Here is a 14,939-nt window from a genome sequence, read left to right on the forward strand (position 1 = left end):
ACAATGAAGTCAATGGACAAAGTCTTCAAATTGAAGAACATTTTACTGGTGACGAAGACGCTGCTCGTACATAGTCTGGTCTCGGCTCATACATAGTCTGGTCTTTTCTGTGGTAACATACGAATGTGAAACATGAACGATGAAGAAACAAGACAGAAGAAGAATCAGTGCCTTCAAAATGTAGTGCTGGTGAAGGATATTCTCAATACCAATGATGGCAAGAAGAACTAACAAACAATTTTGGAACAAATCAAGCCAGACATGTCACTCGAAGCAAGGATTACCAAGCTATGACTTGCTTACTTTGGATACATCATATGAAGAGAGCATTCACTGGAGGAGGACATCACCGTTGAAAGAATAGACGGGACAAGGCGAAGCAGAAGACCAGCAACCAGATGGTTTACTGTATAACAATCAAAAAAATGTCGAAGAAGATCCTGGTGGACCTATTTAGTATGCAGAAGATCAATCTTCCTGAAGAACGTTCATCCATTAAGTCACCATGGCTCAAGATCAAGGTGAAGGCCATTAAATAATAATAACAACAACGGCTTGGGACAGCTCATAGAGTCCCACGGCTTCCAGTATCATCTCTATGCCGATGACACACAGATCTACCTCTCTGGACCTGACATTACCTCTCTACTAACCAAAATACCACAATGTCTGTCTGCTATTTCATCCTTCTTCTCTGCACGATTCCTAAAACTTAACATGGACAAAACAGAGTTTATTGTCTTTCCTCCTCCTCACTCACCTCCTCCAACAAGCCTTTCCATCAAACTTGATGGTTGCTCACTCACCCCAGTCTCACAAGCTCGTTGCCTTGGAGTAACCCTCGACTCTGCTCTATCCTTCAAGCCACACATCCAAGCCCTCTTCAACTCATGCCGATTACAACTCAAAAATATCTCCCGGATCCGTGCTTTCCTTAACCAAGAATCTTCAAAAACATTAGTGCATGCCCTCATCATCTCCCGCCTCGACTACTGCAACCTCCTGCTCTCTGGCCTCCCTTCCAACACTCTTGCACCCCTCCAATCTATCTTAAACTCTGCAGCCCGCTTAATCCACCTCTCCCCTCGCTACTCCCCAGCCTCGCCACTCTGCCAATCCCTTCACTGGCTTCCCATCGCCCAACGACTCCAGTTCAAAACATTAACCATGACATACAAAGCCATGCACAACCTGTCTCCTCCCTACATCTGTGACCTAGTCTCCCAGTACCTACCTGCACGCAACCTTAGATCCTCACAAGATCTCCTTCTCTGCTCCTCTCTTATTTCCTCTTCCCACAATCGTGTACAAGATTTCTCCCGTGCATCCCCCATACTCTGGAACGCTCTACCTCAGCACATCAGACTCTCCACTACCGTGGAAAGCTTCAAGAGGAACCTCAAGACCCACCTCTTCCAACAAGCCTACAACCTACAATAGCCCTCAGCCCAGTAGACCAATGCGCAACCAGCTCTGTCCTCACCTATTGTACCATCACCCATTCCCTGTAGACTGTGAGCCCTCGCGGGCAGGGTCCTCTCTCCTCCTATACCAGTCTGTCTTGTACTGTTAATGATTGTTGTACGTATACCCTCTTTCACTTGTAAAGCGCCATGGAATAAATGGCGCTATAATAATAAATAATAATAATAATAATAATAATAATAACATATGTAGAAAGGCACAGTATCCCTATTATTGTGATATTTAATGTGCCGATGAGTGCCTCAAAACTATTTTACTCATCAGACCCATAACAGAGAGAATCACAGTTTTCCCAATAACAGTACCCTGTCCTCCATAACAGGGCTAACCACAGTACCCAATAACAGTGCCATTAACTGTGTGTGTGTTTCATAACAGTGCCATTCATCACACCCAAAGCATTGAAAGACCCAGTTTTCCCTATGGTAGTACCATGTCCCCCCATAACTTGGTCAGCCTCAGTGTCCATATAACAGTGTAATTTGTTGTAATCTTAAGTGCTACATATCAGTGTCATTTATCAGGCTCATAACAGAGAGAGAAATAGATACCCCAGTAGCAGTATCCTGTCCCCCCACAACCGGGCCAGCCACAGTACCCATAAAAGTGTCATTTACTGTGTTTTAGTGCTTCATAATAGTGCCAGTCATCTGACCCATAACATCGAAAGACACCGCAGTTTCCCCAATGGCAGTACATGACCCCTCATAACCGGTGTTCCTATAACAGTGTCATTTGTTGTGATTTTAAGTACAACATAACATTGTCATCCATCAGGCTCATAACAGAGAGAGACATAGATACCCCAGTAGCAGTACCCTGTGCTCCCACAACTGGACCTGCCACAGTACCCATAACAGTGCCATTTACTTTGTTTTTAGTGCTTCATAATAGTGTCAGTCACCAGACCCTTAGTAGAGAAAAACACAGTTACCCTCATAGGGGTAACCAATTTCCTCATAATTGGGCCAACCACAGTGCCCCCACAACAGTGCCATTCAACTTTCAGTATTCCCATAATAGGGCAAATCACTGTACTCCCAACAATGCCACTGTGTTCACAGTATCCTATGAGAAAAAACTACAGTGCCCTATAACAATTCTCTCCGTAGTGCCCTAAAACATTGCCCACCGTAGATTCCCCTCCTGTGTGGCCACCATAACAAGGTGCCATTGACGGCCCCATGGCGTACTCATTCATCCCTGTACGTCACCGGCATCGCACTTCTCTCTTCCTTTCTGCCTTCACTCCAATATCCCAATGGGATAGAAAACTGAACCTGCACAGACAAGTTATTTTATTGCTGACCGTATGAGATTTAATACTGTCATTTATTTTTATTTTTTTTGCTCACGAGTGTCAAAGAAAATTCCCATAAAACCCATTTTTGGATTTCTGCTCGCAGGTGCCTGAAACACAGCACTCATTGTTTCAGCAGAAATTAGAAAAAAAAATCCTGGCTATTTTAGGGGGGCGTCTATCCCCACCATTGGCGAGCCATTAAATCATGGACCAAATCCGTTCCTCTTTTATGGCGTGCTGGGAGATTTCTAATAATATATTAACGGCTAGTGACAAGCGGGCAGGAATCATTTGGCTTCCCCGTCCGGGGTAATGAGTCATAAAGATATTTATTTACCGTGCGTCGATTTCCACAATTAACCCCGTGTCCTCGCCGCAGCAGTGGATTGGAAAATAAAGACGTCCTGATGCTGAAAGGGTAGAAACTGGAAGCTTCACGCCCCTCGTGTCCCGGTGCAGGACGGTTTTAGGCAATCATTGAGTAACTATTTTAGCAGAGAGGAAATTGCAGTTCTCCTGGATTGCTTTCCGTGAAGCCATTTGCGGTTGGGTAGGGTGAGGTTATGTTGAACCATTGCCATAAAGAAATTCAGCACCGATGTGAGACCGTGCCCATGGAATACATAAGCCAAATGCTTTTTTACCTACGCTCAATTCACAAGTACAAGGAAGAGGAAAATATCATTTTTAGATTCGAGTATGCAAAATTTGAACTTTATTTTCTTCAAATATGTATAATATGTTCTCTTGAGACCCTCCTCGCTGTAGATAAAGCCTGGGGAGTTCTCACTAAAGTATAACTATGTCCTTTATTCCAGAGTAGTTAGGACCTAGGGACCTGTCTTCATGATAGATTAAATACTTGCCATAAATACAGTTTATTTTTACCTGCTGTAATTGCCACCGTTCTCCTGAATCCGGCGATGTTTTCCTTTTTTTTCTGAACCTCTCCATTCCTGAGATATAGCCTCCTCTTTCCTGTATAGAATTCTACTCTTGTTAACCAAGTGGGCGTCTTCTTGAGGAACACTCCCAGTTGGCTGGAAAGGCTAGCTTTAAATGCATAGAAAAAAGTGACCATATCTCAGGAATGGAGAGGCGCAGGCTCAAAAGAAGAACATCGCCGGATTCAGTAGAACAGCGGCATTTAGACCTGGTAATAAAAATGTATATATTGTTGTCCAAGACAGGTCCTCTTTTTAAAGTAATGATTTAAAGTGGTTATTTAAGCTAACACTACACTTTAGTACATATATAGGTAATTGGTTACAGAATACCCTCCTTTTAATCAGGACTATAAATTATTTTCATTGCATTAAGGCACATTAGAACGTAAGTGGTGTGATGGCCTCATTTGTCATCCACGCTTCCACCGGAGGCCCATTTTAATGAAACTCATTATACTAAGGCTATCGAAAAAGTGTTAAAACCCATTATGAGACAGAGAAATATCCATTGTCAGAAGTCATTACCCTGTAATAAAGAGAGAAGGACAACTCATGGCATGGTGCCACCTGGAACAAAGGCTTTGGATGAGCTCCTTCAGGCATGACAAGTCTCGGGACGGGTCACACACTCTGTTTCCTCCAGTCATACATGATTCTGATCTCATTATCTGATACGTGACTTCTCTCTTTCGCTTCGGTGACTCCTCTTGAAATTCTCCTTTGTTCATTCTCTAGTTTAATAATATATCCGCACCTATCTCGTGTTCTTATTCCGAAGAATGAGCGGGATTACTAACCAAATGGAGATGTTAAAAGGCAGTTGTGGGTCTCTGACAGTCAAAAAAAGGACCTGTTTTGGTGGTCCTTTATGGGGTGCCTATTGTTTCGAGAAAGGACAAGTTGGGGTGTTAGTGGTGTTTAGGCACGAGTATTGATGGACTTGTGAAACCTTTGGGCTCTAGAGAACGAAAGGATTTGAATAGGTTGATTAATGGCACCAAGAGACTTGAGGCTCCGGGCAAAACACCAGGGTATGTGCCATGTTCACTACTACTTAAAGGGAACCTGTCACCAGAATTTTTGCTATTAAACTAAAAGAATCCCCTTCTGCAGCTCCTGGGCTGCATTCTAGAAAGGTTCATCTTGCTACTGGCCCCCCAACAATGTCATCGCCAGCATCATCTAAGTAGCCGTCCATAATCTCGCGCCTGCGCAATAACATCTCCGGCGCTCGCGATTTGAAAACTGCTCAGTCCCACGATAGTGCCACTGCGCATGCGCAAGACTTTAGGAGCACTGCGCAACATGAGGGCGGCGGCCTCATCTATGTAAATGAACACTGGAGGACGGCGAACAACGGCAGGAGGGGGGATAACAGATGAAATACAGCCCGCCCACGGGGCCAGCAAACCTCATTACCATAGCAAAAGGTAATATTTTATAAAGTTGTTATTTAGGTCTGAAAAGGGGGCCAGTAGCAAGAGGAACCTTTATAGAAGGCAGCCCAGGAGCTGCAGAAGGGGATTCTATTAGTTTAATAGCGAAAATTCTGGTGACAGGTTCCATTTAATATCTAACAAAGAGATAGGTATATGAGATGACCCAGTCCCAGAAAAAAGTTGGATAGGATCAACCATTGGTGTCTACGAAAAATAATTGCCTGTTCTTGGCCTTTCTTAGGGGTACTTCTCACATAGCGAGATCGCTGCTGAGTCATGGTTTTTGTGACGCACCAGTGACCTCATTAGCGATCTCGCTGTGTGTGACCCTGAGCAGCGACCTGGCCCCTGCTGTGAGATCGCTGATCGTTACACACAGTGCTGGTTCATTTTTTGGACGTTGCTCTCCCGCTGTGAAGCACACATCGCTGTGTGTGACAGCGAGAGAGCAATGATCTGAATGTGCAGGAGCAGGGAGCCGGCGTCTGGCAGCCTGCGGTAAGCTGTAATCAAGTTAAATATCGGGTAACCAAGCGAAGCCCTTTGGTTGGTTACCCGTTATTTACCTTGGTTACTAGGGTCCGCCGCTCTCAGGCTGCCAGTGCCGGCTCCCTGCTCCCTTTACAAGTAGCCAGAGTACACATCGGGTGAATAAGCAAAGCGGTTTGCTTATTAACCCAATGTGTACTCTGGCTAGGAGTGGAGGGAGCCAGCGCTAAGCGGTGTGCGCTGGTAACCAAGGTAAATATCGGGTAACCAAGTGCTTGGTTACCCGATATTTACCTTAGTTACCAAGCGCAGCATCGCTTCCACGCGTCGCTGCTGGCTGGGGGCTGGTCACTGGTCGCTGGTGAGATCTGCCTGATTGACAGCTCACCAGCGACCATGTAGCGACGCACCAGCGATCCTGACCAGGTCAGATCGCTGGTGGGATCGCTGGAGCGTTGCTAAAGTGTGATGGTACCCTTAGACTTAGGTGCCATGATAACAATATTCAGATAACTGAGGTTGAGGGTCTGAGAAGCTGCCCACACCTTTACACATTTTAAAGGTTTTTTTACCATCTTAACCTTTGTCTATTATCAGATAGGCTTGTAAAAAACAGGCACTTTTGCAATTTACTCTGTGTTAATATTTTTAACCATTCTTGAGATATTAACACTTTTGTTTACAGCTGGTTGTCTAGGAGACCGACCTCCACTGCTGTCTAGATTGTAAGCACTCTACTGAAGCTGGCTTACAATCTAGACAGCAGAGGAAATCGGTCACCTAGAGAACGAGCTAACAGCAATCACGGGACAAGCTCAGTGTATGCTCGGCCACTACTTCTTGACAGCATTGGAGGTCGGTAACTTAGGCAACGAGCTGTGTACAAAAGAAAAGTGATAATATCTCAAGAACGGCTAAAAATTTTAACAAACAGTAACTTGAAAAAGTGCTGGTTTTTAAATGCCCTATCCAACAATAGCGATTGTTGAAGATGAGAAAAACCCTTTAAAATTTTTAAGGATGGGGACAGCTTCCCAAACCCTCAAACTCCGCGGCAGTGGCCGAATTTACAGTGAGCGTTGATCGTTGTTAGCTCTTAATCCTGGCCAGCTTCAGTACTGTGCTTCTAATCTAGACAGCAGTGGTGGTCGGTCTCCTAGGCAACACGCTGTAAACAAAAGAAAAGTCCATATCTCAAGAACAGTTGTAAAATTTAAGAGTGAGTAAATGGCAATAGTGCTTCATTTTTCAAGCACTATCTAATAACACTGAAATATGAAGATGGAATAACCCTTTAAGTAGATTTTAGCTCATTAGGTGTACCAAATATTATGTTTGGTTGATCTGAACATTCAAGGTATTATGGGACTGGACAAAAAACTTTGGAATTTCTTAGGTCTGGTCTGTGCACACTCTTGAAGGATCAATCAAGGAGCCAGTAATGACTTGTCTCCCTTCCCCCATTCACTTTCCACAGTCACAGACATTGATGAATCAGGGAAATGTAGAAGACAAGAGTCAATTGAGTGTGTTAAATTTCTCAAGGATGAGCTTCCCTGAGGTTGGCTGCTGTCTCCTGCATTTGATGGATGATGGCCATGGTTTTGAGTATCCTCGTCTGGAGGGCCTGTTTGTTATTTAATTAAGTGTTTCCTTCTTTTATCTTTGTCTCCCTCTTCAGAGCTTGGCCAAATGGGAAAGTGAGAACAAGATGGTGTGTGAACAAAAGCTTCTCAAAGGGGATGGACCCAAGACTTCCTGGTCAAGAGAACTGACCAACGATGGAGAACTTATCCTGGTAAGAAAACCAGACCAGACATTTCACCACTAAAACTAAGAGTAAACTTAGCTGATGACTATCAAGAACATTGATCTCATCATGTATATGTTACCGGATCATTGACCCTTAACCTAAACAACCACGAATACAGCAAGCCAAACATTTGCTCTCAATCGTCAAAGTCTAAAGTTGAGCCAAACAATTTTTCAATTTTCTAGGAGTAATTTAATGATTGTTTCCGCGGGTAGATGACAGATTTTTATCTGGAAAGATGTTGGTCTGGTAAGAACGTTCTCAAAATGTTCCGAGAAAGATTCCTCATTAGCCTAGTGTTACTGTAAAAAAAAAACAACAAAACATGTATGGCTGTATTGGCCATGATGATCAATGGTTGTTCAACCACCAACCTTCCTCTATCCAAAGTATATGGCCACCTAAGGCTAGAGGCACACAGTTTTTGAAGTGGATACGTCCAAACATCCTCAAAAACACCTTCCAATTAATTTCACTGGGAAATTCACTTTTGCTCTTCATACAAAGCGTTGTTAAAGCATTTTTTTCTGCCTGAAATGTTTTTGCAAATTGCCTGGTGGAAAATAAAAAGATCAGGTCATTTCTTTGAAGTGGTTCCTGTTGGAATCCACTCCAAACTCTTCACTGTCTGATTGAAAGGTTGTTAACAAAAACGCTTCATACCCGTTTCTCTCAAAGAAAAATTCCTCCAAACCCACTACCACCTCAAAAAAAATATTCTTGAATTTTTTTGAAACCTCTAAAAAAAACTTACAGACCTATTCATCAAAGCTTTCACACCAGAATTCTGGCGTAAAAGATTTGAAAAGTCGTTAAATTTAGGGGCATTTCATAGTACTACATTTTGCAACTTTTGGTATTTTCATGCCAGTTTTTCCCAGTTCCGACAAAATAGGTGAAGCTGGGGCAGGATGATGAGCTGTTGTGTTGATTAGGCCAAAAATCGCAGTCCAGTACCTGAGTGGATTTATATTTTTGGCGTAGCGCATGGAGGGGCCTGCCACTCATGAAACGCTAAAGAGTTATGAAGAGGTAAGTACTAGTCAAGATTGAATAGTCGGTATTCAGGTACTCTTAATGAGTAGTTGATGCTCGGACGGGTGCGACACGAGTACCCAAGTATGATGGAAGTCAATGGGGAACTCGAGCATTTTTGAAGATTTTCTCCATTGACTTCATTCACACTCGGGTACTCGAGTCGCGTCCTTCCGAGCATCAACTGCTCATTAAGAGCACCTGAGCACTTGAATACCAAACTTTGCGCTTATCACTAGTAAGGACATCTTTATGAATCAGGAATGACCATCTCCAACATGCCCCCTTCACAAGTCCAGCCTAAAAAGCGCCTTTCTTGATGAATCGGGTCCTCTGTTGGAACACAGCCAAAAGGGCCAAATCAAAAAACTTCCAGCTATTTCTTGCGAACCCCCCCAAAACAGATGCAAATTCGGCTCAGCCACGTTTGAATATGTTCTCAAAAAGGAAATAAGTTGACCAATCTCCTGTAAATTCTATCATCATTCAAAGATCGGGATTAGTTGAGATCCATGGGCTGGAGCAACCACTGAGTGTATAATTGGAGGTACATAGACCTCTTTTAGAGTCTCCTAGAGCTCAAAGTTTTTTTTTTAAATAATCCAAATATGGAGAATCACATTGACAAATCATGAGTACGTGGCTCTCTCCTGAGAGTTGAAGACTTTTTTTGGAGGATCCATTGGTAGTTAAGGTGGCTTTACACACTGCAACATGGCAAACGACATCGCTGTAACGTCACCGGTTTTGTGACGTTATAGCGACCTCCCCAGCGACATTGCAGTGTGTGAAACACATCAGCGACCTGGCCCCTGCTGTGAAGTTGTGATCGCTACAAATCGTTCAGGACCATTCTTTGGTCCTTTGTTTCCCGCTGTGCAGCAAAGTTTTAGTGTGTAAAGGGGACTTTACAGCGACTTCGTTAGCGACTTCCCTTTCAAAAAGCTGCTTTACTACGTCCGCAATGACTAGCTAGGTCGTTCTGCAGGTCCGGATCGCTGTTGCGTCGTTGGCCAGGTTTGCCTGTTTGACAGCTCACCAGAGACTTTGTAGCGATCCCGGCCAGGTTGGGATCGCTGGTGGGATCGCTAGAAAGTTTCAGTGTGTAAAGGGGCCTTTACGGTAATTGAATCATTTATCACTTCCTGTTGTTTGTTGAGTTTCTACTTGGCCAGTATTCATCAGCATCGTTTGTTTAGTCGAGTGATGACCCATGTGTATCTGAAAAATGCATATTATTGCCAGCTCCGTAGTCCACTTGGAATATTTTTTTACCTCACAGAGTCTTCGGGTGCTTTTATTATCAAACCTACCTTGTTGTCCAAATGTCCATTAACTGAGTCTTCAGATACTATTCCCTATCAAGCAATCCATGTTGACCACATGTTCAATTACTGAGTCAATAGATACTGTTCCAATCGTACTACCCATACTTCCTATGTTAACCATATGGCCATTCACAGAGACTTCACATACTGATCTTATACAGCTACCCATGTTGACCATATGGTTACACAGTGAGTCTAAAGGTACTGTTTATTTCAAGCTACCCATGTTGACCATAAATTCATTCACTGCGTCTACAGACATTGTTCCTACCGAGCTACCCATGTTAACCATAAGGTCATTCACTGAGTCTACAGACATTTTCCCCATTTAGCTATCCATGTTGATTCTAAGGTCATTCACATAGTCTTTAGGTACTGTTCTTACTGTCCTTAAGTTCATTAACTTATGCGGGCGTCACACGGGATGATATATCGTGCAATCGCATGAGCGATCGCACCCGCCCCCGTCATTTGTGCGTCACAGGCAATTAGTTGCCCATGTCACACAAAGTTGTTAACCCCCCGTCACACGCACTTACCTCCCGGGCGACGTCGCTGTGGGTGGTGAACATCCTCTTCCTGAAGGGGGAGGGACGTTCGGCGTCACAGCAACGTCACACGGCGGCCGGCCAATAGAAGCAGAGGGGCGGAGATGAGCGGGACGTAACATCCCATTGACCTGCTTCCTTCCACATTGCCGGCGGGACGCAGGTAAGCTGTGTTCGTCGTTCCTGGGGTGTCACACGGAGCGATGTGTGCTGCCTCGGGAGTGATGAACAACCGAAGCACAGAAGGAGGAACGACATTATGAAAATGAACAACGTGTCAACGAGCAACGATAAGGTGAGTATTTTTGCTCGTTCACAGTCGTTCGGAGGTGTCACACGGTACGATATGTCTGACAATGCCGGATGTGCGTCACGGAATCCGTGACCCCAACGACATATCACCCATTATATCGTACCGTGTGATGCCCGCATTAGTCTTCAAATACTGTTCCTTTCAAGCTACCAATTTTGACCATAAAGTCAGTCATTGAGTCTACAGGTACTAGTTCCGTTGAGCTACCCATGTTGGCCATTAGGTCATTAACTGAGTCTTTAGGCTCTGTTTCTACCGAGCTACCCATGATGATCATTAGGTCATTCACTGAGCATACAAGTACTATTCCTATCAAGCTACCCATGTTGACCGTAAGGTCATTCCCAAAGTCTACAGGTACTGTTCCTATTGAACTACTCATGTTGACCATAAGATCACTCAATGAGTTTACAGATATTGTTTTTTTCATTCTATCCATGTTCACCACAAGGTAATTTACTGAGTCAATAGATACTGTTCCGATTGTTACTGTTCTAATCGTACTACCCATGCTGACCATAAAATAATTCATGGTGTTTTCGAGTACTGTGCCTATCGAGCTACTCATGTTAACCATGAGGTCATCCACCGAGTCTACAGGTACTCTTCCTATTAAGTTACCCATGTTGACCCTAAGGTCATTTACTTAGTCTTTATGTGCTGTTCCTATTGAGCTACTAATGTTGACCCTAAGGTTGTATTAAACTTTAGCTTTCCTTCATTGTTCCTACAGACTATGACTGCCGATGACGTCATCTGCACACGAATTTACGTCAGAGAATAAAACAAATCAACCGACCAAGGGACCCAAGGCGCGACCTTCTCCGGCCAATAGTCTGAATCCTACATGACACATATTATGAAGCAGAGAGTATCCCGTTTACAGCAACATGCCAATGCTTCTCCTGTATTGTCTACCATCTTTCATGAACTCTTTGGAAGATGGTAGAAATGGCCTTAACTCTACACCCAGAGAGGGCACCAAGGAGTGGCATTAACAAGACTGTGAATTTACAACGGGGTAATGATTGAATTGTCATTTAGTATGTGATAAAGTAAAAAAAAGTTGATCCATAGATTAGATGGACCATTCCAAATAGGTTTTGTTTTTTTGGGGAGGTGGGTGAATCTTTTGTCGGCCATTTTGAATGTAAGGCCACATTTTGCCTCTTGTTTTACGATGAGTTATCGGCTTAAAAGAAAGGGTCGCAGGGAAAACTCTCGATAGCAATAATTTGGTAGATGATGAGGCAAACATGTGAATACATAGTGATATCCGAATTTTAGACTTTAAGACGCACTGGATAATAAGACGTGTACAAGTTGTATGCATATAAAATGGAGAAAAATAAGACAACGGGCCGACGTCTCATTAAAAAGTGAGTCTTAGGTTACATTCACAAATCCATGTGTCCAGTTGACCGAACTTGACAGCCTCATATATGCCAATGACGACTGTTGAGTTTGGGTCATGCGGACCATGATTGGTCCACACTCAGACCGCGACACATGGATGTGTCCATATCCCCCAAATTGTACTTAATCTAATGGCTGCCACAGCCCATAGGGGTTACTCATGTCTTAGGTTATATAAGAGGAAAAGCTGTAAAAGTTCTATTGATATTATGATTTTATGGAAGGAGTCCATCATGTCTTACCTTGTGAATAAAATGTCCTTCTCGCCAAAATTTACCTTCTCCCCGTGACAAAAATAAAAATGGAACTTCTTTGATTATGTGACTGTCTTTTAACATTTTATACATTTTTTATGTATGTAAAACACATGGCTAGAGAATGTGTTACCGCTAGCTACAAGAATTCTTCTTTCCCCAGGTAGATGTCTCACATTGCTTCTCTTTTTATTTTTTTTCTAGTTTATGCATCAATTCTGTATTTATTTGTCAATATGTTTTGTAACTAATTAAAGAAAAAAAATCTTAAATTGGTTTTGTATGGTTTTCTCTTGTTTTGAATAATTAATAGAGACAAGCAAAAAAAATTGCACTACCCTAATTCGGCAAACCTCCTCAGCCAGTGCTCCAATGCTGGCTTCTTGGGCGCTTCTTGCTGTTCCTAGGCCCCTAGGACTAGTGATTGCAAGTGATGTCCAGGAGGATGGCATGAAGGCCACTTTACACACAGAGATAAATCTGCGGCAGATCTGTGGTTGCAGTGAAATCGTGGACAATCAGCGCCAGGTTTGTGGCTGTGTACAAATGGAACAATATGTCCATGATTTCACTGCAACCACAGATCCGCCAAAGATTTATCTCTGTGTGTGACGGGGCCTTTAGAGTACCGGCTGAATATCGAAATGCTCTGATCTGGCAGCGGCTCAGTACCGGAGTTGATGCTGGAGCATTGTAGCATGAATCTTTTTGTTCATCGTTAATGATTAATGGTGGTTAAAATTGGATGGAGCCGTATACTGAAGGCTCAGGGGCTGAGCCAAATGCAGATGCTGGCTGTGTTTTACTACTAGCACTTGTCTGGAACTGCTGGGATCTGAGATATCTCTGGTTCTGATCTTTTACAACCCTTGATCCCTCAGTGGCACAAAGCAGTGTGTTTCAATCAATAGTACCCTCCAAAAGACTCCATAATAGTGGCCACTATAAATAATGTCAACCAGAAGAACCTCATAAGTAGATGTCAGTTACAAGAATCCATGAATAATGTTAGCAAGAAAGACTCCAGATATAGTGTCAGCTAGGAGAACTCGATGCATTCTGTCATCTTAAGGTCTACATGAATAACTAAGCCAGAGGGACCCCAGGACTCCACAAATTGGGTCAAACAGAAAGTCCATATGAATAATTTGTTACAAGGAGCCCATGAGTAATTTCAGTCAGAATGACCCTAGAAGTAGCGTCAGATTGAAGTACCCGATGGTCATTATCATCCAGAAGGACCCCATGGCCAATGTCAGAAAGAAGGATCCCATCAATAGTGTCAGACACAAGTTTCCCACAAATATTGTCAGGAAGAAGGACCCCATGTATAGTGTAAGCCCAAATTATACCAAGATCAGTGTCATCCTGAAGGACCTCATGATCAGTTTCAGGCAGAAGGACCCGATGAATAAATTCAAACAGAAATTTCCCACAATTAGTGTCATTAAGAAGGATCCCACATATAGCGTCAACTCAAAGTACCCTATTATCATTGTCATCCTGAAGGACCTCCTGATCAGTGTCAGAAACAAGGACCCCATGATCATCCCGTAGTGTACTGTGATCAGTGTCATCCAGATGAACCCCATAATCAGTGTCGGTAAAAGAATTCTATTTTCAGTATAGGACAAAAAGGCCCAATGAATAGTGTCAGCCAGAAGGATCCCATGATCAGCATCAGGAAGAAGGATACCATGATTACTGTCAGCAAGGAATCCATGAATAAATTCGGACAGAAATTTCTCACAAAGTGTCAATAAGATGGACTCCATAAATAAAGTTAGCCTGAAGTACTCGATCATCCTTGTCATCCTGGAGGACCTCACGATCAGTAGAAGGCAGAAGGACCTCATGATCAATGTTAGACTGAAGGACCCCATGAATAAATTCAAGCAAAAATTTCCCACAAATAGTGTCAATAAGAAGGACCCTATAAATAGCCTAAGCCCGAGGTAACCTATCATTGTCAAAATGAAGGACCTCATGATCTGTGTCAGAAAGAAGGACCCCATGAACAATGTCAGCCCAAAGTATACCATGATCTGTGTCATCCAGAAGGGCCCCATAATCAGTGTCAGGTAAAAGGATCCTATTTTCAGTGTAGGACAAAAAGGACCCATGAATAGTGTCAGCCAAAAGGATCCCATGATCAGTGTAGGCCATAAGGACCCAGTGAATACTGTAGTGTCACACATAGATTAATCTTTTAGTAAACCCAGATCTCGTTTTTTACTCAAGGGGTGAATAGACCATATAGGTCTAATGATGATAAAAAAATATAGACAAGGGTTAATTAAGTTTGCCTGGAGCCAGAGACACTCAGGGACCCTACAAATGGTATCAGCCAGAAGGACCCCATGAATGATGTCAGCCAAAAGGAACCCATGTATGGTGCCATCCACAGATCAATCTTTTAGTAAGTTTGGAACCTGTCTTTTACACTAGGGGTGTAGAAACCACAGAGGTCTAATGATGTTAAAAAAAAGATTTATAGACAGGGTTAATTAAATTTGTGCCTGCAATGTAATCCACAGTATTTATTCATAAGCCTTGGCTAATTCCCTCT

General features: G+C 43.1%; 1 protein-coding gene across 1 annotated transcript in view; it reads left to right on the plus strand.

Annotated features, from left to right (window-relative positions):
* CRABP2 (cellular retinoic acid binding protein 2) overlaps nucleotides 1-12,642 on the plus strand; it is a 55,189-nt gene extending 42,547 nt beyond the window's left edge. The window contains exons 3-4 of the mRNA XM_075330720.1: nucleotides 7,345-7,461; nucleotides 11,434-12,642. Coding sequence (XP_075186835.1) covers nucleotides 7,345-7,461; nucleotides 11,434-11,484 — 168 coding nt within the window. The 3' untranslated portion in view covers nucleotides 11,485-12,642. The remainder of the gene's footprint in view (nucleotides 1-7,344; nucleotides 7,462-11,433) is intronic.
* Nucleotides 12,643-14,939: the final 2,297 nt, after the last annotated feature.

This window comes from Anomaloglossus baeobatrachus, chromosome 12, assembly GCF_048569485.1.
Source record: "Anomaloglossus baeobatrachus isolate aAnoBae1 chromosome 12, aAnoBae1.hap1, whole genome shotgun sequence".
In the NCBI taxonomy this organism is placed as follows: Eukaryota; Metazoa; Chordata; class Amphibia; order Anura; family Aromobatidae; genus Anomaloglossus; species Anomaloglossus baeobatrachus.